Source organism: Saccoglossus kowalevskii, chromosome 2 (assembly GCF_978046115.1).
Source record: "Saccoglossus kowalevskii chromosome 2, keSacKowa6.1, whole genome shotgun sequence".
In the NCBI taxonomy this organism is placed as follows: domain Eukaryota; kingdom Metazoa; phylum Hemichordata; class Enteropneusta; family Harrimaniidae; genus Saccoglossus; species Saccoglossus kowalevskii.
In genome coordinates this window covers 11,646,853-11,671,994 of record NC_140642.1, presented here as the reverse complement: position 1 = coordinate 11,671,994, position 25,142 = coordinate 11,646,853, and the positions used below count along the sequence as shown (strand labels likewise).

At 38.5% G+C, this 25,142-nt stretch overlaps 2 protein-coding genes across 2 annotated transcripts; one reads left to right on the top strand and one right to left on the bottom strand.

Moving 5' to 3' along the window:
• On the top strand, positions 1-15,027 carry LOC102806200 (prostaglandin reductase 2-like). Its single transcript, XM_085491320.1, has 7 exons — positions 1-151; positions 2,340-2,458; positions 3,205-3,402; positions 3,938-4,108; positions 12,957-13,166; positions 13,986-14,195; positions 14,476-15,027. Exons 1-7 carry the CDS (start codon positions 106-108, stop codon positions 14,581-14,583), a joined length of 1,062 nt encoding a protein of 353 aa, XP_085347446.1. The 5' UTR covers positions 1-105; the 3' UTR covers positions 14,584-15,027.
• Positions 14,828-24,646, bottom strand: LOC100378550 (endoplasmic reticulum lectin 1-like). The gene is made up of 11 exons (XM_006825705.3): positions 24,280-24,646; positions 22,662-22,838; positions 22,479-22,556; positions 22,186-22,269; positions 21,624-21,847; positions 20,632-20,752; positions 20,122-20,250; positions 19,202-19,261; positions 17,898-17,992; positions 16,844-16,997; positions 14,828-16,167 (listed from the first exon to the last, which is right to left on the bottom strand). The coding sequence occupies exons 1-11, from the start codon at positions 24,421-24,423 to the stop codon at positions 16,093-16,095; spliced, it is 1,341 nt and encodes a 446-aa protein (XP_006825768.1). The 5' UTR covers positions 24,424-24,646; the 3' UTR covers positions 14,828-16,092.
• Positions 24,647-25,142: the final 496 nt, after the last annotated feature.

The window sequence follows — 25,142 nt, the reverse complement described above, 5'->3', positions numbered from 1 at the left end:
GTGACCCAGAGATTACCAGTTGACCGCTTGAATGAACTGATTCTTGAACTTTAATTAGGGGAGACAGAATATCAATAAAAAGCAATAGAATTGTGCGTGGAAACTATGGACAGTTGTACTAACAGGAGAATTGTGCTGCGCCAACGACCAGGTAAGTAGTGACCTCATACTGTAGTACTCAGTCTAATCGCGTCCACGTACAAGCACAAGGTAACATTCAAATGTCAGTGAGAACCGATCAGACCACAAAATGTGGATCAACACAGTATTTACGTTAACTAGATGAAAATATCTGTAGCGGTATATTATCCATGTATACCGGTATTTCTGATTTTTTTCTGATTTGTAATGAACATATTTGTTTATCTTTATAATTAGCCAAAACTACTGTCCCTCTATAGGCTGGTCTGGAAGTGAACCAAATTTCTATCAAACAGTCCTTACTAAATGACACATTTTTGACAGTAAGCATGTATATTACTAATGCGACACAGAATTTACAAATACATGTAAAAAAATCAGCCATATCTGCGAAGAAATGTCTTATGCTTTGTCATGATCCTGTCTATGATTTTAATGAACATTTTCACATGTTAAAAACTACATTGCTTAGGCAAAAATTTTTTTTTATGTTGAAATTTATGAAGCAAAGATTTTTTTTTTTGAATAAAATGTGCAATTTTTTTACTGCATGTTAATCAATTTATGCTAAATGATATCAATGATGATCCTTAATGAACACATAAAAAAAAATAACTGGGTTTTGAAAAGCTAAACTCAGATCTTTTATTTAAATATCCTGTAGTACTGGCAGAATGTCGTCCTACAATCCCACAGTTAAAAACCCATTACCAAGATTTCGGGCTTTTAAACAACGTTAAGACGAGCATGCACCACAGTGTTTGGAAGTCTATATCACGTATTATGCGTATTTGACATGCAAATTAGTACATTTGCATATTTCTGCATGCTGCCTGCATACCAACATTGCACATTCCTTGCATTCTGGCCACACACGCTCCAACATATCAGCTACACACTCCCTGCATAATGGTCACATGTTTTTCGCCCATGGGCCACACACTCCATACTCATTTGCATAATCTTTGATGGAGAGGCAAGTGTCTGATACATAAATTATAATTTTCGAAACTTATGCTGATTAGTTGAACCAAATTTACAACTCTGATAAAGAGAAACATTTCATTAATTTCAATTACCAATTCTAGCCCTCCATATTATAAGAAGATACATGTATGCAAGTCATATTAAAAATGCTCTTTTGATAACATTAGTACTGCAGCTTGTACATGTTTGAAAAATATTTTATATGATAGTTTTCTAGAGAATAATTCAATAATCTTGACTGTGTATATGGACACAACGTATGAATAAAATATTATGCAAATTTACTTACAACTATAATATAACTACAACTAGAAAGTTTGCAAAGTTTACGCCAGTTTGATTTCAATTACTCAATGCATACTGTACTCATTTTTCAAAAAAGATGGAAATCAAAAACCCTGGATTTAAAGTCACCAAATAAGAAATCCACTACCATAAATTATGTGTTCCATTATCAACAAAATCATTACAGTAATGATAAAAAGGACTAGTTAAAAAAAAAGAAAATATAAAATGCCAACTATGATATATTTATGAAGAATACACCATATTTGTTTTAGTCAACTTACAATTTTTCTTAAAAGATTTTTAAGTCAGTTTTATATATAAAACAATACAGTTATTCTTATTTTCAATTGATACACAACTTTACCTGGTGTACCCACCAAGGGAGGAATTACAACTAGATTCCCTGTATCCCAATTTGAGGCCAGATTTGAAGGGCTCAGTCTGGGTGCATGTACACATGTATGACATTTAAGTCGCCATTTTAAAATAGTACTTAACAAAAATGTATGGTTGAAACCCTTTTCAGTGAATTTCATGAAGGTATCAATGTTTTTCATGGAAATTTATTTAGTATCCTGGAACATCCTCACACTTTGCTTCAATTCAAAGAAGATGATTTCATTGGTTGTAGAAGCCATTTGGTCATTACCCATGAGTCTTTGCAAGTTTTCTTTATCCATTGGCCAATTTACTGCTGTGTCTCCGCTAAGGTCTTGACCAATCACAACATTGTGTCATTTAAAATTTATAAAACAGTAATAATTATTTTACATTATTTCATGCCTTCATTCAATTCACTGTATATCAAATCATTTTTTAAATCCAAGAAAAAAACAATAAAATATATATGAAAAAATTAACTTACACTAATTTTTAAAAATGTTACACCCCTTACTTTCTTGCTTTTTCTCTCATTACTATAGGAGCTGACAATGCACCAATGGTAGATAACTTTGATGTTGAAGAATGTCCTTATCCTGCATGTATACCAACTGATAGTGTCTTGGTGAAAACTCTCTATCTTTCAGTGGATCCTTATATGGTAATAGTATATAATAGTACATACACAACATTTGTATAATGAATTTCCGGAATATACCGGAAATGAACACATAGAATGGAATTTAGATGCTTACATATCATATACAATTTACTGGGTGTCGAAGTATTTTAGTTACTGAAGATTTCATGACCATTTAAAAAAACAACAACTGCAAATTAGAGTGTAATTTTGTTTTAATCCTGACATCAAAATGATCAATCAAATGAGTATTACTCAGTAAGCACTCATCAGATCTATTTACTCTTTATCAGCAGAGAATGTGAACATAACAGTCATAGTGATTTTTGAACAAAATTTAACATTATGCAACCATTTTTCTGAAATTACTTTGCTGATTTCAATTAAATTGTGTATGATTACAATCCGTATTCGGTTATATATTTCAATGTAGTCACGTGAATGTTATCTACATTTAATCCATATATTATGTACACCATTTGTTTTCAAATCCTCTGTAGCTAGAATACAATAAACTATTTTAAAATGCTTTATTTTAGCTGTAATAACTTTTCACTGAAAAAAACATTTTGGCTGTTTTTGTCTGTAATTTTTTTTTTTTTTTTTTTTCACTGATTTTTGACCAGTTGAGTGTAAAATATAGAAAAGAGGGTATTTTCAATTTTATTTTCACTGATTCATTCCTACAGCAAAATTAACAAAATTAAATTCCACTGAAATTAAAGTACTTCACAGTATTCAATGTTTTCTTAATTAAATCCTGCTAGCGCTGTCAAATGAATGAAGACACTGGTGCTGATTACTTGTCACCATGGAAACTTGGGGAAGCAGCAGGTGGTGTCGGTGTTGGTGGTGTTATCAAAAGTAACCATGTTAATTTCAAACAGGGTGATATTGTTACAGTTCAAGAATTCATGTGGCCATGGCAACTGTTTGCAGTTATGTCAGCTGATCATCTAACGAAGGTACCAGCTCACCTAATTTGCATATATGGGATACTAATATTGATTCCTCTGTTTTTTTTAATGAATGAATTATAGGTAGAATTACAAATATTCCCTATACAAAACCATTCTGGAAAAATGAAACAAAATACTGTGAATCAGTCCTAAGTGCAACAGTTAAATAAATAATTCACACTTCAGACGATTCGTAATTTGCGCATATATTAACACTGCACAGAATATATTGTACAACTGCATGCAGAAAACAGCTGTGGACATGAGTGAAAGGAAATGCTTGATGGTGTTAAATTTAAAAGCTAAAATTTATTTTTTTCATATCACATATTAAATTTAAAAGAAGGAATCATTTGAATATAACTTGACACAGCTACGTTTAAAAAAAAGTGAAGATCAGAGAGGTTTTATTTGGGACCATATATTGATTTGATTGGTTTATTCTACCATGTGATATGTAATAGCCAATCCGAGTATTGCTTCAAGTTCAATAATTTAGATGTATTCAATAAAACTGACCATAGTCTTGTGTAATTTGTAGGTTGATACATCTATCATAGGGAATCAGTATTCCCTTGTATTAGGAGTATTAGGAGTCCCAGGAATTACTTCACTGCTGGGAATCAGAGAAAAAGGTCATGTGATTCCAGGAGCCAATCAGACATTTGTTGTGAGTGGTGCAGCAGGAGCCTGTGGATCACTGGCCGGACAGGTTTGTAAGAAGTCACTAATTCCTTTTCCCACTTCTAGCTTTGGTTCATCTTCTGCCTTTGTTGTCTCCTCCCATCTTCAGCTTAGTATTTCCTTCCCATCTTAATCCCTAGTTATTCCTTTCCACCGTCATTCCTAGTTGTCCCCTTTTGACTTCATCCCTAGTTGTCCCCTTTCATCCCTAGTTGTCCCCTTTCATCTTCATTCCTAGTTGTCCCCTTTCATCTTCATCCCTAGTTGTTCCCTCCCATCTTCATCCCTAGTTGTCCCCTCCACCCCTAGCTGTCCCCTTCCATCTTCATCCCTAATTGTCCCCTTTCATCTTCATCCCTAGTTGTCCCCTCCACCCCTAGCTGTCCCCTTCCATCTTCATCCCTAGTTGTCCCCTCCACCTTCATCCCTAGTTGTTCAATTTCATCTTCATCCCTAGTTGTCCCCTTTCGACTTCATCCCTAATTGTCCCCTTTCATCTTCATCCCTAATTGTCCCCTTTCATCTTCATCCCTAATTGTCCCCTTTCATCTTCATCCCTAGTTGTCCCCTCCACCCCTAGCTGTCCCCTTTTATCTTCATCCCTAGTTGTCCCCTCCACCTTCATCCCTAGTTGTCCCCTTTTATCTTCATTCCTAGTTGTCCCCTTTCATCTTCACCCCTACTTGTCCCCTCCACCTTCATCCCTAGTTGTCCCCTCCCATCTTCATTCCTAGCTGTCCCCTTTCATCTTCACCCCTAGTTGTCCCCTCCACCTTCATTCCTAGTTGTCCCCTTCCATCTTCATCCCTAGTTGTCCCCTCCACCTTCATCCCTAGTTGTTCAATTTCATCTTCATCCCTAGTTGTCCCCTCCACCTTCAACCCTAGTTGTCCCCTTCCATCTTCATCCCTAGTTGTCCCTTCCACCTTCATCCCTAGTTGTTCAATTTCATCTTCATCCCTAGTTGTCCCCTCCACCTTCATCCCTAGTTGTTCAATTTCATCTTCATCCCTAATTGTCCCCTTCCATCTTCATCCCTAGTTGTCCCCTTTCGACTTCATCCCTAATTGTCCCCTTTAATCTTCATCCATAGTTGTCCCCTTTCATCTTCATCCCTAGTTGTCCCCTCCACCTTCATCCCTAGTTGTCCCCTTTTATCTTCATCCCTAGTTGTCCCCTTCCATCTTCATCCTTAGTTGTCCCCTTTCATCTTCATCCCTAGTTGTCCCCTCCACCTTCATCCTAGTTGTCCCCTCCACCTTCATCCTAGTTGTCCCCTTCATCTTCATCCCTAATTGTCCCCTTCCATCTTCATCCCTAGTTGTCCCCTTTCGACTTCATCCCTAATTGTCCCCTTTAATCTTCATCCATAGTTGTCCCCTTTCATCTTCATCCCTAGTTGTCCCCTTCACCTTCATCCCTAGTTGTCCCCTTTTATCTTCATCCCTAGTTGTCCCCTTCCATCTTCATCCCTAGTTGTCCCCTTTCATCTTCATCCCTAGTTGTCCCCTCCACCTTCATCCCTAGTTGTCCCCTCCATCTTCATCCCTAGTTGTCCCCTTTCATCTTCATCTCTAATTGTCCCCTTTCATCTTCATCCCTAGTTGTCCCCTCCACCTTCATCCTAGTTGTCCCCTCCACCTTCATCCTAGTTGTCCCCTTTCATCTTCATCCCTAATTGTCCCCTTTCATCTTCATCCCTAATTGTCCCCTTTCATCTTCATCCCTAGTTGTCCCCTCCACCTTCATCCCTAGTTGTCCCCTCCACCTTCATCCCTAGTTGTCCCCTTTCATCTTCATCTCTAATTGTCCCCTTTCATCTTCATCCCTAGTTGTCCCCTCCACCTTCATCCTAGTTGTCCCCTCCACCTTCATCCTAGTTGTCCCCTTTCATCTTCATCCCTAATTGTCCCCTTTCATCTTCATCCCTAATTGTCCCCTTTCATCTTCATCCCTAGTTGTCCCCTCCACCTTCATCCCTAGTTGTCCCCTTTCCATCTTCATCCCTAGTTGTCCCCTCCACCTTCATCCCTAGTTGTCCCCTTTTATCTTCATCCCTAGTTGTCCCATTCCATCTTCATCCCTAGTTGTCCCCTCCACCTTCATCCCTAGTTGTTCAATTTCATCTTCATCCCTAGTTGTCCCCTCCACCTTCATCCCTAGTTGTCCCCTTTCATCTTCATCCCTAGTTGTCCCCTCCACCTTCATCCCTAGTTGTTCAATTTCATCTTCATCCCTAGTTGTCCCCTCCACCTTCATCCCTAGTTGTTCAATTTTATCTTCATCCCTAGTTGTCCCCTTCCATCTTCATCCCTAGTTGTCCCCTCCACCTTCATCCCTAGTTGTTCAATTTCATCTTCATCCCTAGTTGTCCCCTCCACCTTCATCCCTAGTTGTCCCCTTTCATCTTCATCCCTAGTTGTCCCCTCCACCTTCATCCCTAGTTGTTCAATTTCATCTTCATCCCTAGTTGTCCCCTCCACCTTCATCCCTAGTTGTTCAATTTCATCTTCATCCCTAGTTGTCCCCTCCACCTTCATCCCTAGTTGTTCAATTTCATCTTCATCCCTAATTGTCCCCTTCCATCTTCATCCCTAGTTGTCCCCTTTCGACTTCATCCCTAATTGTCCCCTTTAATCTTCATCCATAGTTGTCCCCTTTCATCTTCATCCCTAGTTGTCCCCTCCACCTTATCCCTAGTTGTCCCCTTTTATCTTCATCCCTAGTTGTCCCCTTCCATCTTCATCCCTAGTTGTCCCCTTTCATCTTCATCCCTAGTTGTCCCCTCCACCTTCATCCCTAGTTGTCCCCTCCACCTTCATCCCTAGTTGTCCCCTTTCATCTTCATCCCTAGTTGTCCCCTCCACCTTCATCCTAGTTGTCCCCCTCCACCTTCATCCTAGTTGTCCCCTTTCATCTTCATCCCTAGTTGTCCCCTCCACCCCTAGCTGTCCCCTTCCATCTTCATCCCTAATTGTCCCCTTTCATCTTCATCCCTAGTTGTCCCCTCCACCCCTAGCTGTCCCCTTCCATCTTCATCCCTAGTTGTCCCCTCCACCTTCATCCCTAGTTGTTCAATTTCATCTTCATCCCTAGTTGTCCCTTTTCGACTTCATCCCTAGTTGTCCCCTTTCATCTTCATCCCTAATTGTCCCCTTTCATCTTCATCCCTAGTTGTCCCCTCCACCTTCATCCCTAGTTGTCCCCTCCACCTTCATCCCTAGTTGTCCCCTTTCCATCTTCATCCCTAGTTGTCCCTTTCCATCATCATCCCTAGTTGTCCCCTTTCATCTTCATTCTTAGTTGTCCCCTTCCACCTTCATCCCTAGTTGTTCAATTTCATCTTCATCCCTAGTTGTCCCTTTTCGACTTCATCCCTAGTTGTCCCCTTTCATCTTCATCCCTAATTGTCCCCTTTCATCTTCATCCCTAGTTGTCCCCTCCACCTTCATCCCTAGTTGTCCCCTCCACCTTCATCCCTAGTTGTCCCCTTTCCATCTTCATCCCTAGTTGTCCCTTTCCATCATCATCCCTAGTTGTCCCCTTTCATCTTCATCCCTAGTTGTCCCCTCCACCTTCATCCCTAGTTGTTCAATTTCATCTTCATCCCTAATTGTCCCCTTCCATCTTCATCCCTAGTTGTCCCCTTTCGACTTCATCCCTAATTGTCCCCTTTAATCTTCATCCATAGTTGTCCCCTTTCATCTTCATCCCTAGTTGTCCCCTCCACCTTCATCCCTAGTTGTCCCCTTTTATCTTCATCCCTAGTTGTCCCCTTCCATCTTCATCCTTAGTTGTCCCCTTTCATCTTCATCCCTAGTTGTCCCCTCCACCTTCATCCTAGTTGTCCCCTCCACCTTCATCCTAGTTGTCCCCTTCATCTTCATCCCTAATTGTCCCCTTCCATCTTCATCCCTAGTTGTCCCCTTTCGACTTCATCCCTAATTGTCCCCTTTAATCTTCATCCATAGTTGTCCCCTTTCATCTTCATCCCTAGTTGTCCCCTTCACCTTCATCCCTAGTTGTCCCCTTTTATCTTCATCCCTAGTTGTCCCCTTCCATCTTCATCCCTAGTTGTCCCCTTTCATCTTCATCCCTAGTTGTCCCCTCCACCTTCATCCCTAGTTGTCCCCTCCATCTTCATCCCTAGTTGTCCCCTTTCATCTTCATCTCTAATTGTCCCCTTTCATCTTCATCCCTAGTTGTCCCCTCCACCTTCATCCTAGTTGTCCCCTCCACCTTCATCCTAGTTGTCCCCTTTCATCTTCATCCCTAATTGTCCCCTTTCATCTTCATCCCTAATTGTCCCCTTTCATCTTCATCCCTAGTTGTCCCCTCCACCTTCATCCCTAGTTGTCCCCTCCACCTTCATCCCTAGTTGTCCCCTTTCATCTTCATCTCTAATTGTCCCCTTTCATCTTCATCCCTAGTTGTCCCCTCCACCTTCATCCTAGTTGTCCCCTCCACCTTCATCCTAGTTGTCCCCTTTCATCTTCATCCCTAATTGTCCCCTTTCATCTTCATCCCTAATTGTCCCCTTTCATCTTCATCCCTAGTTGTCCCCTCCACCTTCATCCCTAGTTGTCCCCTTTCCATCTTCATCCCTAGTTGTCCCCTCCACCTTCATCCCTAGTTGTCCCCTTTTATCTTCATCCCTAGTTGTCCCATTCCATCTTCATCCCTAGTTGTCCCCTCCACCTTCATCCCTAGTTGTTCAATTTCATCTTCATCCCTAGTTGTCCCCTCCACCTTCATCCCTAGTTGTCCCCTTTCATCTTCATCCCTAGTTGTCCCCTCCACCTTCATCCCTAGTTGTTCAATTTCATCTTCATCCCTAGTTGTCCCCTCCACCTTCATCCCTAGTTGTTCAATTTTATCTTCATCCCTAGTTGTCCCCTTCCATCTTCATCCCTAGTTGTCCCCTCCACCTTCATCCCTAGTTGTTCAATTTCATCTTCATCCCTAGTTGTCCCCTCCACCTTCATCCCTAGTTGTCCCCTTTCATCTTCATCCCTAGTTGTCCCCTCCACCTTCATCCCTAGTTGTTCAATTTCATCTTCATCCCTAGTTGTCCCCTCCACCTTCATCCCTAGTTGTTCAATTTCATCTTCATCCCTAGTTGTCCCCTCCACCTTCATCCCTAGTTGTTCAATTTCATCTTCATCCCTAATTGTCCCCTTCCATCTTCATCCCTAGTTGTCCCCTTTCGACTTCATCCCTAATTGTCCCCTTTAATCTTCATCCATAGTTGTCCCCTTTCATCTTCATCCCTAGTTGTCCCCTCCACCTTATCCCTAGTTGTCCCCTTTTATCTTCATCCCTAGTTGTCCCCTTCCATCTTCATCCCTAGTTGTCCCCTTTCATCTTCATCCCTAGTTGTCCCCTCCACCTTCATCCCTAGTTGTCCCCTCCACCTTCATCCCTAGTTGTCCCCTTTCATCTTCATCCCTAGTTGTCCCCTCCACCTTCATCCTAGTTGTCCCCCTCCACCTTCATCCTAGTTGTCCCCTTTCATCTTCATCCCTAGTTGTCCCCTCCACCCCTAGCTGTCCCCTTCCATCTTCATCCCTAATTGTCCCCTTTCATCTTCATCCCTAGTTGTCCCCTCCACCCCTAGCTGTCCCCTTCCATCTTCATCCCTAGTTGTCCCCTCCACCTTCATCCCTAGTTGTTCAATTTCATCTTCATCCCTAGTTGTCCCTTTTCGACTTCATCCCTAGTTGTCCCCTTTCATCTTCATCCCTAATTGTCCCCTTTCATCTTCATCCCTAGTTGTCCCCTCCACCTTCATCCCTAGTTGTCCCCTCCACCTTCATCCCTAGTTGTCCCCTTTCCATCTTCATCCCTAGTTGTCCCTTTCCATCATCATCCCTAGTTGTCCCCTTTCATCTTCATTCTTAGTTGTCCCCTTCCACCTTCATCCCTAGTTGTTCAATTTCATCTTCATCCCTAGTTGTCCCTTTTCGACTTCATCCCTAGTTGTCCCCTTTCATCTTCATCCCTAATTGTCCCCTTTCATCTTCATCCCTAGTTGTCCCCTCCACCTTCATCCCTAGTTGTCCCCTCCACCTTCATCCCTAGTTGTCCCCTTTCCATCTTCATCCCTAGTTGTCCCTTTCCATCATCATCCCTAGTTGTCCCCTTTCATCTTCATCCCTAGTTGTCCCCTCCACCTTCATCCCTAGTTGTTCAATTTCATCTTCATCCCTAATTGTCCCCTTCCATCTTCATCCCTAGTTGTCCCCTTTCGACTTCATCCCTAATTGTCCCCTTTAATCTTCATCCATAGTTGTCCCCTTTCATCTTCATCCCTAGTTGTCCCCTCCACCTTCATCCCTAGTTGTCCCCTTTTATCTTCATCCCTAGTTGTCCCCTTCCATCTTCATCCTTAGTTGTCCCCTTTCATCTTCATCCCTAGTTGTCCCCTCCACCTTCATCCTAGTTGTCCCCTCCACCTTCATCCTAGTTGTCCCCTTCATCTTCATCCCTAATTGTCCCCTTCCATCTTCATCCCTAGTTGTCCCCTTTCGACTTCATCCCTAATTGTCCCCTTTAATCTTCATCCATAGTTGTCCCCTTTCATCTTCATCCCTAGTTGTCCCCTTCACCTTCATCCCTAGTTGTCCCCTTTTATCTTCATCCCTAGTTGTCCCCTTCCATCTTCATCCCTAGTTGTCCCCTTTCATCTTCATCCCTAGTTGTCCCCTCCACCTTCATCCCTAGTTGTCCCCTCCATCTTCATCCCTAGTTGTCCCCTTTCATCTTCATCTCTAATTGTCCCCTTTCATCTTCATCCCTAGTTGTCCCCTCCACCTTCATCCTAGTTGTCCCCTCCACCTTCATCCTAGTTGTCCCCTTTCATCTTCATCCCTAATTGTCCCCTTTCATCTTCATCCCTAATTGTCCCCTTTCATCTTCATCCCTAGTTGTCCCCTCCACCTTCATCCCTAGTTGTCCCCTCCACCTTCATCCCTAGTTGTCCCCTTTCATCTTCATCTCTAATTGTCCCCTTTCATCTTCATCCCTAGTTGTCCCCTCCACCTTCATCCTAGTTGTCCCCTCCACCTTCATCCTAGTTGTCCCCTTTCATCTTCATCCCTAATTGTCCCCTTTCATCTTCATCCCTAATTGTCCCCTTTCATCTTCATCCCTAGTTGTCCCCTCCACCTTCATCCCTAGTTGTCCCCTTTCCATCTTCATCCCTAGTTGTCCCCTCCACCTTCATCCCTAGTTGTCCCCTTTTATCTTCATCCCTAGTTGTCCCATTCCATCTTCATCCCTAGTTGTCCCCTCCACCTTCATCCCTAGTTGTTCAATTTCATCTTCATCCCTAGTTGTCCCCTCCACCTTCATCCCTAGTTGTCCCCTTTCATCTTCATCCCTAGTTGTCCCCTCCACCTTCATCCCTAGTTGTTCAATTTCATCTTCATCCCTAGTTGTCCCCTCCACCTTCATCCCTAGTTGTTCAATTTTATCTTCATCCCTAGTTGTCCCCTTCCATCTTCATCCCTAGTTGTCCCCTCCACCTTCATCCCTAGTTGTTCAATTTCATCTTCATCCCTAGTTGTCCCCTCCACCTTCATCCCTAGTTGTCCCCTTTCATCTTCATCCCTAGTTGTCCCCTCCACCTTCATCCCTAGTTGTTCAATTTCATCTTCATCCCTAGTTGTCCCCTCCACCTTCATCCCTAGTTGTTCAATTTCATCTTCATCCCTAGTTGTCCCCTCCACCTTCATCCCTAGTTGTTCAATTTCATCTTCATCCCTAATTGTCCCCTTCCATCTTCATCCCTAGTTGTCCCCTTTCGACTTCATCCCTAATTGTCCCCTTTAATCTTCATCCATAGTTGTCCCCTTTCATCTTCATCCCTAGTTGTCCCCTCCACCTTATCCCTAGTTGTCCCCTTTTATCTTCATCCCTAGTTGTCCCCTTCCATCTTCATCCCTAGTTGTCCCCTTCCATCTTCATCCCTAGTTGTCCCCTTTCATCTTCATCCCTAGTTGTCCCCTCCACCTTCATCCCTAGTTGTCCCCTCCACCTTCATCCCTAGTTGTCCCCTTTCATCTTCATCCCTAGTTGTCCCCTCCACCTTCATCCTAGTTGTCCCCCTCCACCTTCATCCTAGTTGTCCCCTTTCATCTTCATCCCTAGTTGTCCCCTCCACCCCTAGCTGTCCCCTTCCATCTTCATCCCTAATTGTCCCCTTTCATCTTCATCCCTAGTTGTCCCCTCCACCCCTAGCTGTCCCCTTCCATCTTCATCCCTAGTTGTCCCCTCCACCTTCATCCCTAGTTGTTCAATTTCATCTTCATCCCTAGTTGTCCCTTTTCGACTTCATCCCTAGTTGTCCCCTTTCATCTTCATCCCTAATTGTCCCCTTTCATCTTCATCCCTAGTTGTCCCCTCCACCTTCATCCCTAGTTGTCCCCTCCACCTTCATCCCTAGTTGTCCCCTTTCCATCTTCATCCCTAGTTGTCCCTTTCCATCATCATCCCTAGTTGTCCCCTTTCATCTTCATTCTTAGTTGTCCCCTTCCACCTTCATCCCTAGTTGTCCCTCTCTATTTTCATCACTAGTTGTCCACTTTTCTCTTCCTCTTCAAAGCAGTCAAATTAAATTAACCTGTTCCATCTTTTGTCTATTTCCATCCCAGCTCCTCCATAATCCTTTCAATTCAAGTTGAAATGTAAATAGTGACTTATTTCAGGTTTCTTCCAAGTGTCAGTATGCATGCAAGTTTGTATTCATGTTAGAGGAATGTGTCCGACTGTTGGCCATTTCTTTCCAAAAACTGAAAATACAATATTTCATTTCATCATTATGACTAATAATAGTCATTTTTGTAATAGAATTGACAATGATTTATATTCAACAGATTGCAAGATTAGAAGGTTGTAGCAACATCGTTGGTATCAGCGGAAGTGATGAAAAATGTCAATATCTCACAGAACAACTAGGTTTCAATCACGCAATAAACTATAAAACAGAGGATGTGGACAAGAAATTAAAAGAATCTTGCCCAAATGGAATAGATATCTATTTTGATAATGTTGGTGGCGAGATCAGTAATACAGTCATTAAACAGGTAGGGGAAAACTATTAAGCGTGAATAAAAAAAACTTAAGACATAGTACAATGATTATATATAGCCTGCATCAAGTAAATCCAACATTTCACTCAGTAGAATACATTCTGCTGAGATAACAAAATGATTTGCAATTAAGTTTAGAAGGATTGTGTCCTATTGAGCAAGGACGATAAAATTTACCCTCGACTAATCCTGTCCAAGATGAGTGGATTATCATGGGATAACTTCCTTTGGTGGGTTTTATACTTCAATCAAACTTACATAAGCAATACCTGCTTCAACTGAATATATTGCATGTATTTCAAGTGAGCGAAAATAAATTACTGTTGTGTTGACTCATTTTGATGATTTTTGTAAAAATAAATTACAGCTAATCAAAATAAGTCGCATTTTCCTGAAGCTGTGTGAAAGTTTGAAAAAATAAAAAAAAAAATAATTCTATTTCATTAGACACAATAAAAATAACTGGACCAAGTATGCTAAAAATTGTAAAAGGGGCACCTTCCAGTTAAGCCTTATCTCACAACAAATTTACTTTTTGGATTAAAATAACAATGGATAACAAAAGATAGATTAACATTGTTAAACAATAGTGTCCCATGATTCTTTGGTGCAATCCATGGGATTGAGCGGTTCCCCTTTAATGTACTTGGCAAGTGGTGAATGCACTTACATATTTGTGTAACAAAATATGACAAAATTCTAGGAGTGCCGCAGAAACATCAAACAAAGTATCACTTTTTCACAGCCTGATTCACTATACAATACCAGTTCAGGTTTATGCAAGAATTCACATCACACAGCTTTCTTCCTCAGATGAATATCAATTCGCACGTTATCCTGTGTGGTCAGATATCAGTTTATAACAAAGACATTCCGTACCCACCACCAATTCCACAAGAAATCCTTGAATACATTGCAGATAAAAATATCACAAGGGAGAGGTATACAGTCTTGAATTACAGAGAAAAATTTCCCCAAACAATGATGCAGTTAATGGAGTGGCTGAAGAATGGATCACTGAAGGTGAGATGTATCATTGCTGTTCTATGTTATATGAAAAATTATCATTTATGTAAATAGGTTTGAAGCACAATTGAAACGAAAAGAGGATGCTAATTTGGAATGCTGCACAAGGTTATACTAAAGCACAAATAAAAATTTAAATGCTATAGTACTATATGATGAAAGCTGACCATATTGTACATTGTCACATGTCAGAAAATCATGTTCCATTCATACCATGCGGAAGGGACTGACAAATTACCAATAGTAACACTTGATTTTGTTTACTCCACTCATTCAGCATCCAGAGACAGTGGCTGAAGGTTTGGAGCAGACTGGTGCGGCATTTGTGTCCATGATGAAAGGTGGAAATTTAGGAAAACAAATCGTACATGTTGCAGACCCGTGACTGAACTGAAAGTGTAGAATCTATCTCAAAAAAACCATATTGACAACTATATTGTGATTAACTACAAGTAGGATAGTGTAAAATGGATGAAAGTTTTCATGTATATTATGGACTCCAATTTTCCTCTTCATTATTACCGGGGAACTATTACCATACTTACATGTTCGGGTTGACCATACTCATAACTTATGTACAATAGTACTACTGTGGTAATTTCTAATGGCAAGACAAATGAGACAATGCATGAATGAAAAAAAAAATAATTTATTGTCAAAATTTTCAAGAGTGGCATTTCCCTAGTGAAATGAAACATAGTTTGGTTTCTTGTTTAACTGATTCCTATATACATCGCCACTATCGGAATTGGAGGTTTTGATGATGTCATAATCACACGATAATGTTAACCTCCATTTGCAAGTAAATTCATTTCAACAAAAAAACAAATTTAACTAATTCTGTGATGGTAGTGATTTATAATAATGAATCCTGCACAGCATCATATTGGATTCATAGAAGGGTCTAGACATATAATGTGTACAGCTTAGTCTCATAAATTATCTTGTCATAAACCCTTCTCCTCGTCCAATACAGCACTGTGGGGTTCATTATTGTTTTAAAACATTATTATTAAAATTGGACTGCCCCTAGGAATTTAAGAACATACAAAAATACCCAACCCCATCCTAAAGTGAAAAAATTATACAGTTAGATGGTTTCTCTTGCATTCTTAAAATTACACAGAATACAAAAAAAAACTTCTGTTAATTAGCAAGACATCGAAAATTAACTGTTACCATTTAAACCTCCACTGTATAGAGTAAATAGTCATTGCATAGAGAGAAATCAGACATGAGCCGAAAGGTAGAATGTACAAAAATATTAAGTTGTGGAAGTAGAGATCCATGATAACAATCCCTTTTTTTTTCACTGATAAACAACAACTGAAAAGTCAGCTGCCGAACTTGTTTGACGTGAATAAAGTATTTGTCTATTTTGACTACAGTAGAACGTTTTGTTTGGAAAGCCCCCTCCTCATGTTCAACATACTAGTATTTATGATCTTCTTTACGAGTTGTTAAAGTGAATATACAAGCATACATGAAATTTTGGTTGTTGAATTAGACTGCAGATAACAGATTGATAAACCATTGTCAGATAATAATGTTGATTTCTTCAAAACGTCTGTACAGATTAGGTCAGTAAATTATATAGCGGTGCAGCCCTTCTTCTCGTACATGCATAAGTATACATATCTGCTAATATCAGTCAATTTGCGACTTTTCATAATTATATTTGTGTACGAAAATCTATTTCAACTTTTTCTCTAAAACAGTGAGACATATTGCTTTCAAATTTGTCAAGAACCCATGGTATCTGGGGCCTCCAGTCAGCCCAGGCACTGAGACAAAGTTTGAGATTGCCGTACATGATCCATTATGAGAAGGATGAAATGGGGAAAAAAAATGAATATTTACATATGTTAATTTAAAAAAAATTAATAGATGAGATTCATTCCAAAACTGGATGCAGAACACCATCTTCATCAGCTGTATCAAGTAATTTGCATATCAGTGGAGATTCCACCTGGTGAAAAAAAATATAAATATTACAATTTCGGCTTCATTATGATTGATCCAAAGGTTTGATACCTTGCAATTGTCAGCCAAATCTTTATAAATACCGAGCACCATCACAAAGCACACACATTTTGACATTGTGCATTAGGTTAAATTGTACACAGGTCAATAATTCTCCTGATATTATCCCAAAATCTAAAGTCTGTACGATTACAATGCTGCCGTATGTATCTGAAACATCGCATACCGCACAATCTTTCAGCAACTGGGCAATCTTTGGGTGCTGCAAAAACAAATAAATACCATAAAAACACCAGGGATTCAGATTTCTTAAAATTAGCTCAGGATATTTTTGTCAAACTGTAGTTTGTTTCTTCAGTACAAGGCCCCATACCAAAGACAATCCTGTCAGTGGGAACTGTGGGAAAAGCTGCAAAAAAGTGCTTGTGATCAGCAACACATGCACAATGCTAAATTTTGTAGCATTTGTCACATGTTACGCCAACTTTGATTGGGCGCATGATTTAAAGCGTTTCCAATCAGATCAAAGCATTTTACTATTAAAGGTTGAACACACAACTAATCGGTAGAATCTCGAGTTGGTTTGCTGGGAAGTATGTTGACATCCAGCTTGCGAAACCCGACAATGAAAGGTTGATGACTCTAAGGAGTACTCTACTTACCCCTAGAATATATTCACATGTAGCGGGTTCTACCAAGTAAATACTGACTGCATTCGGTGATTTTGATTCTTTACATTTGAGTTTGACTTGTACATTTCTTGGTTTGCCAGTCATATCACAGATGTCTCCATGGCCATAATATAAATAGACACTTCTGTAAGATAAATAGGAAAGATAAGTTATATTTGGGGGTGGGGGTGTTAACTGGTGAGAGCTGTTCTATCTTGTAATCTTTAATGCTGGTGCACTATAATGCAATAATTTTTAGTGTTTTATGTGGTCACTTTCAAATTACCGGTATGTGTTTAAAGTTCATTGTAAATCGCTTTATTTTTGCAAGCTAGTAAAAATCGTGAACTTTCATAGAAGTAGTGTTTGAGATCAGTCACAGACTTTCATGAAGTTTTGTATTTATGAACGTCATAAAATCAATAAATGGCAAAAAAATCTTAGCAGGTTAAACAATCAAACTTGGTTCGTTTTGATCATCCCTGTTCTTCAATTGAAGTAAATATGTATAATATTTTCAGATATCAGTCAGAGAGAGAGGTGTTAGAAATACATAATACAGACTCCAATTGTTATTATGATGTTGGTATTGGATATCTGCAAAAGGAATGAATTTATTACACTAAATAAAAGTAATTATGAAGCAAATGGCGCAGAACAAACTAAAATCACAACATGTATTCAAAACATTTCTGGAAAAATTATATGGTCCACTCATCAGAGAGGCCTGTATCAGTGCATGTGTATAAGAATGTCAATATGAATAAGATCAGTTTGTTGAACTTAAAATTCCATCAAAATGAAACATTTTGGACTTGCATGCAAATCTATTGGCGATATATTGGTATACATTAGTGACATTTTCGTTGCCATTAACTACATGTGTGGCTTTTCCACACACCTGAACTTGACAATAAAGTAAAGCATGATGTAAAAAACTTTTTGGGGTCCTACGACATGGAATGACTTTCACAAAATTGTTTCTTTACAAATACCATAAAATCCTGACAGTAAAAATTAAACAATTTACAGTGAACCTCCTTACTTTAGACCTCTGGTCTTTTTAACTTTTTTGAACCATTCCCTATGTTCTTTTTCATTCCAGTATCCCAAATTGATGGTTGTTCTACCTGTTTTTTCCTGGAAAAAAATGTCAACAATGTTAGTTTTCTTTAATTTGTGAGTTTACTCTATTTTAAGGTAGAATGTTGTATTGATAATGTGTGGTATCATTCAAAGCAGTATTTACATATTTTTTCTCACACTACATGTAAAAACTAGCAGCCTGTCGGCTGAGATAGCTCCGCTGTTATCAATGCACATTTCAATTAAAGAACTGAAGATATCAGAAAATAAACAATATGTATAGTATTAAAGCAATCGTACTTGCTGTTTAGAAAATATAACTTTTTATTAAAAATATTCATTAAAATTAGATAATTGAAGAACAAAATCATCATGAAATGAACAAAGAGGTCTACCTGTAGTACCTATGTAGTATATATAATATCAAAGCAACTAGACTTGCAGTTTTTAACAATAAGTCGAAAATATCACTTTTTACCAAAAATGACAAAAATATTCATCAAAATTAAAATAAAGAGAATTAAAGATATCACCATGAAATGAACAAAGCTGAGAGAGGTCCACCTAAGGTACCTACATACCATGTATCAAAGCATTTGGGCTAGCGGTTTTCAAGAAGTCAAAAATAGCATTTTTGACCAAAAATGACAAAAATATTTGCTATAAATAAGACAATTGAACATATCCACACGAAATGAACAAATCTGAGAGAGAGAAGCACTCAAGGTACCTTCCTAGAAAGTTTCACAGCTATAAAGTTTGAGGTTTTTAAGAAGAAGTTGACAATGACGACGGACAATCGGTAATACTATAAGCTCCGCTCGATTTTGACGACAGCGGAGCTAAAAATATCAACACTACTTGCAACACCATACATTATCTCTGGTATTACCCATGAATAACCTTTCATTATTACACTTCTAGCACCGAAAAACAATAGAATTCATTATTCATTTTTTTTTTTTTACATTGAATGTGTAGTGCTGTAGCATGTGCTGTAAAGAGAATTCTGTCACTAAACACAAACATTTTTCATTGGATTTTTTTTGCTTTATATAATACTACAAACAGAGAAAAGATGTATAAAAATAATGAGAATACAGTAAACACTAAGACAGTAAAGAATTGCATTAACCTCTGCCAAGTCTCAGTCATACTGCATCCATGCAGTGTTCTTGTGATGACTTGTATAATATTCTCATTTTATATTCCTATAAAATATTAACACAACTGTACGAGTATGAATCAAAGCTATATACTTACCACATGGTACTGTTGCGCAAATTTCCCATAACAAAACTCGTATTTCCACCACCCTTGTCCCTAGGACAGACAAATATTAGAGTTACGCATGATGGATGAATACAATATTTTTAAATACACATCAATATAAAAGTAACATACTGCAGAATGAGTTTAAAAGTTCTGCTATGGAGAATCAGATAATATAACAGTTGTTACAATGACAATGTACCGGGTAAATGAAAAATACATTTGAAATATATTGACCAAACAGCTCAAGAAACAAGCCTATAGTACAACAGATTGTAAAGCTAAAGTGTGTAACTGAGTTTGTAAATTAAAGTAGTTTTACATATGCTGCTTAGGGACGAGGTCAAAAGATCGATGTCGGATAAAAAACTTATTTGCTTTAGTTTGGGGGTGGAGGGGTTTTGGCCTCAAAAAGTTTCCATCCTACAAAAACGATTTTATTTTTTAATGAAGTAAAAAAAAACCTTGGAGTATTTGTAGTTCGTTTTTTTCTATCGAATCATAGACAAAAATAACAGAAAGTGAAAAAAAACACACATCCAAGACGAGAAAATGGTTTGGTCCGAGTGTAAATATGTGCCTCAAATGAGGTCAATTTCAGGGCATGGACCTAGAGCATCCGCAGAACCCAGAAAGTAGTTTGCGCATGCGTATATTCTGCTTCATTATTACAACCAACTGCTATGCCATACTACTGTCCGATTATCAATTTGTATTTAATGGTGAATGTAGTCTGACGCCATGATCAATATTTATCAATTAAGTTACAGTGGGGGTTTTGGGAAAAAACTAAAAGAATTAAGTTTTTTATCCGACATCGATCTTTTGACGTCGTCCCTTACTGAACACTATGGAAAACTTTAGATTATAGGACTACATATACTGTAATGCTACAATGATGTCAATCTTACCCCATGCAGGCAATAATCTCCATTTAAAAAGTCCCTTATTAACTGTGTGTCAGTGAATTCAGCCACTGGTTCTTCCTTGGGTACAGGCAGTGGTTTCTTCTGCTCTGGTTTTAGGACATGCCTCTGGGTCTGGAAAAAGAAAACCACAATGAATGATTCAAGCACATGGCAATGTTACCATGGATGACTCTGAAATGCATCACAGACTAAACCCACTAACATGTACATACTACCCGATGTGTACTGTAAAAAAATGAACTCTGCATTCTCATTGGCCAATTAATACCATGACGAACATTATTTACTTTGTCATCCAGTCGAACCAGAACAAAAAGACAACAAAACGTGTGATAATGATAACAATCAATGATGACGTTTCTCCACATCTGAATAATACTATTTTTTTTATACACTCAACACAAATGCGATAGACCATAACTAATAATGCGCAATGCTTACACATGCCACTGTACAGATGATAATCACGGGATTTAATGCTAACACACTTACTGTCTGAGATGAGTATTGTGCTTTGTTGCCCTCAGATTCCAACTGTCTCAATCCTTTTGGCTTCATCGGAGAACCAGCCAGCGGTTGACAATTTATTTCACTAACTGGCACTTCCTTGGGTCTATACAATACAAGAGAAATTGTTGTTTTAATGATCTGATTTTGTTAATATAACGTATAACACACACACAGTGCATCTAAGTTTGAACGTGACCATCGTCTCTCCTGACATTGTCTGCATGTTCAAGTACAGGTGCTCATTGGACATTTTGATTTGGAACTAAGTAACAACAATTTAATGTGACAATGTGACATCACAATGTTGAGTGGATTCAGTCAAGCATAAGCACCTGCAGACCCTATCCAAGCATTCCCCAAAATTGCAATAAATCTCAGCCAGTGGTTTTGGCCCCTCAATTAAATTTTTGGCGCACACACACACCAAGGGTACACCCCTGGAAATACAGTCCCTAGCAGGATTCTGCCTCTGGTCTCCCCATTTTGATACATGATGCAACAACAACTATAATACTAACAATCAGTTGCAAGTAACCCTTAAAGCCAGCTGTACACAATCCTCTATGACACGATGTGGTACAACTGTCGAGTAGAGTACAGACTCGTAGCACTACGCGTGACCAGACACAAAGGTAAGATATAGCACATAATTCCACTCTCTGATTGGTGCACTTCCACAACACAATGCAACTACCAGTAACAATGCACACCACCGAAAGCATCTCAACATGACACGATATGCTCAGAGTTCATGACATGACAGAAAAACTTCGCTTTGAATTGCATACTTATATACAGACCACCCTCGACAACGCAAAAGTTGCATTGCTTCGTTGAATGTGGTATGCATTATTTAACATGATTATAAAAAATATGTTAACCATGTTTGGAGTTTCTGACCAATCATTCTACATGTAAACAAACAAAAAAACATGCACAAAACTTATCCATTTGATGAATCATGCAACACTTACTTAAACGAGGGATTTGAACACAAGTTTGGAGTCAGTACCACTAATTCATATTCACACGTACTAATCTCTTCAAATGAATAAATTTCTTGTTTACTAGTCGGTTCACAGATGTACAGTATCTTACTCTTTCTGGGAGTATTATTGGCTAAATCACACAACGTTCCATCGTCCATTTCCACCTCGTAATACGGAAGATCATGACCATCAATTTTTTTAGTTGGTATCTATAAAATGAGAAAAACATTCACACAAATGTTCCATTCTAGTCTTCTTATTTCATTCAATCATTATTTCAGATAATACTTGCACAAGAAAATAAAAACTCAACTACAGTTATACCAACGTATTTTCGCTTATAAGTAAAATCTGCTAAAGTAAATTTAGGTGAACATATAACAATAAAACTCATTGACGAATTAAAACACAGTGAATATGCTCAAAACATCAAAATAGTGAAAATAAACAGTTTTACAGTATCAAGATTTGTGAGTACACCACTCTCTCTAAACCCTCTACAGAAAATTAACAAATCACCAAATCTTGATGAAAAGAAATTACACACCTCAGTATTTTTTTCTGGATCTTTTTCTTCTGTCTTTTTATGTTTGGTAAACTTTCCCAAATAAAATTCTTGTAGTTTAATATTCTGAAAAATTAAATGGCAAAAAGAAGACTCAGGTTATTATTTGACTATAATTAAGCAGCATTCCACTGACCATGCCTTGCAAGAAAGAAAGAATGACATAAACTATATAATAAAACCTGTAGATTGTAAGATGAATGATATAGTTGAGTGCAGTTCAATACCTCTCAGTGAAGGTTAATTAATACACGTTGATGGAAAAAAACACTTACTTGTCCAGATTCTTTTTCTTCATGATACTGTCGCACATGTTTCCCATGACACAATTCATAATTCCAATATGATTCAATCTAAAAAAAATAAAAAACAAGCAAAATGGATTAAAGTCAACCACAGCTAATACTATGTAACATATCAAATACGGATAGTACAATGTATCAATGTGTAATACCCACCCTGTAAGAACAGGATAGTTGTTTATAAAGTGGTTCCATCAACTCCTCGGCTGTAGGACCATGATAATTTTTTATTCTTTGTTCTTCTCTTCCTTCATTGTTAGATGGTAATAAACATCGATACTGTTCATTGTCTAATGTTTTCATAATAATTTCCTCGCTTATCAAGTCTGACTCCTATAAAACACAATCATGACAATAAATGTATACGTCTTAGTATGTCACTGAGTTACGGCATGATCTATGAGTTCTAATGTATGAAAATCAACCAAATTACATATGAATAACTTTCTCAGAATGTACAATTCCAATATAATTTAGGAGATCATACATGAAATAATTTTGTACAAGGGACGTTGATATTGCAGAATCAACTCCAATATTGCACTGCAGAGGTTTCATTATTGCTGTTATGATCCAAGTGTTATATGTAGGTCTTAGCCTGTGATGCTTTCTTACCTATTTTGGTTAGTTTTTTGTCCACTTAAATATCATTGAAACATGCATGAATGTATCACTCATTCAAAAAAACAGCGTGTCTTTCTCAAGAGGATGTGCACAAATAATTTTACTCTTTTTAGCCCATCTCAGGAGCTAGCCATTTTCTTTCCATCAAATATACATGTACCGGTAGTTTATACAGCAAATTCCACTGTCTGTTATATAACTGCACGTTATCGATGCACAGGTTTACACTTAACCTGTACTCTAGCATTCCGGCCATTAATGTAATTGTATACGTCCTTATAGATAACTATAGGCATGTAGAAGAAAGGGCATATACAATTAAAAAATAAGGAGAGGCACTGAAGGGTTGGGATAAGGATTAGAGTTATAGATGAAGGGACCCTAAGGAACTCTAAGTTGTTACATGCTTAGAACTTGCTCGTTTAAATCATTTCTACATTGACACTCACCCGATACACCAGCGACTGTGTCCTGACATTTCAGACCATGAAAATACATTTTTATGTGATAACTTTGCCATTTATTTTTCAGCAATAAACATGATTGAATTGAAAGGCAATTGCCATGTGATTCTCTATTTAAATTCAATGTGTTTGACGAATCCTATGAAAGTTGGTTGGCCCAAATAGTTTTAAACAGGTTACGATCTCCAGGCGCACATAGCAAACCAGTCAGCAACTTAACTGGCAATGTTGCTGTTTGGATGTTTGGATATTATCGGAAAGGGTTCTAAATTTTTTGTGTGATGAGGTGTTCAGATTGAAGGGATTTTCCCACAGAAAAACACTGAATGTGGACAAATTTCATTAATTTTTGGCTCAATGTTATCCCATCATATTGTTTGTGGATAAAATTTGGTAGTTGTTTCTCTGAGTTGTAGGTAAACTAACCAAATTTATTTTATTATCACGCCAAGTGACGGTGACTCCACTCTACACAAAGCGATGTTACTGGCGTAGCATGTACGATGCCAATGATCCAAAATAAACAATATGGGAAACATTATTTGTATTTTCACAACAATGTCCGATTGTCGTCATTGGAACATGATAAATGTTACGAGACCTGACAAATACTAAACATGATAATTCGTAATCGTAATGTAATTCTGTGAAGGGGAAATAAAGCATTCCACTTGCACCCTACATACCATGGAAATAGTTTGTCCAGGCCACTTGAGTTGAAAGGTTGTCTCGTCAATATTGAAGAATCCATACTCTGAGCTCAACGCATTCGTAATAAGCGTTGATAGACTGGCTACAAATATATATTCCGAAAACAGCGCCATTGTCATTGAACTAAAATAAACAACTTATGATTTCACTGTTTGATCAGACGCTTCGGCACAATGTGTTGTCACCTTAAACAAAAACTCTGCAACATGTTTCCGGATACACTGCCACATCAGAACATGTTATTGAATTTGTTTTGCACGAACGTATCTGATTGGAGACTTGTTGCCAATTGCGTATGGGCACGTTGTTGTTACAAGCCAATTACAGACCATTTTATAGAAGTAAAGTCCTAACGTATAAGGTCACTGCACATGCGCACACTCATGTATTATGCGGACAGTCTAGTGTGCGCCACCTATCGTTCGATTAAGGAGATAAAGAATTGCAATGAGAGTATCGCCAAACAAAATACTGATATTATAAAGAAGTTAATTGCTAGAATTCACTGGGTTTTAATTTTGCTGACTGGAAAATGCGCTAAATTAAAACCCAGTGAATATGTAAAATTTAGCATAGAACACATTATCTAAATTATGAAACCCACTGAATATGCCTGAAATGGTAAATCAGCGAAATTTAAACCCAGTGAAAATTAATCATTTTACAGTAGTTATCATAAGAACGATTCTATTTTCTCTACCACCCGTTCATAAAATAACAGCATGGTAAGTTTCATATCTGAATATCATTTTTTTGTCGTTCACTTACACATAAGACATAATCTGAGTTTTGTTGGTAAAGGAAACAACAAAGGGTATTTCTTGTGACAGCAACCTCT

Coding starts and splice junctions, on each gene's coding strand:
- LOC100378550 (XM_006825705.3), bottom strand. CDS start 24,423: ATGACAATGGCGCTGTTTTCGGAATATATATTTGTAGCCAGTCTATCA. Junction 22,839..24,279: donor CTGGACAAACTATTTCCATG/GTATGTAGGGTG, acceptor TGTGTTTTATAG/GAGTCAGACTTGATAAGCGA. Junction 17,993..19,201: donor TTGCGCAACAGTACCATGTG/GTAAGTATATAG, acceptor ATTTTTTTCCAG/GAAAAAACAGGTAGAACAAC.
- LOC102806200 (XM_085491320.1), top strand. CDS start 106: ATGGACAGTTGTACTAACAGGAGAATTGTGCTGCGCCAACGACCAG. Junction 4,109..12,956: donor GTGGATCACTGGCCGGACAG/GTTTGTAAGAAG, acceptor TATATTCAACAG/ATTGCAAGATTAGAAGGTTG. Junction 13,167..13,985: donor GTAATACAGTCATTAAACAG/GTAGGGGAAAAC, acceptor TTTCTTCCTCAG/ATGAATATCAATTCGCACGT.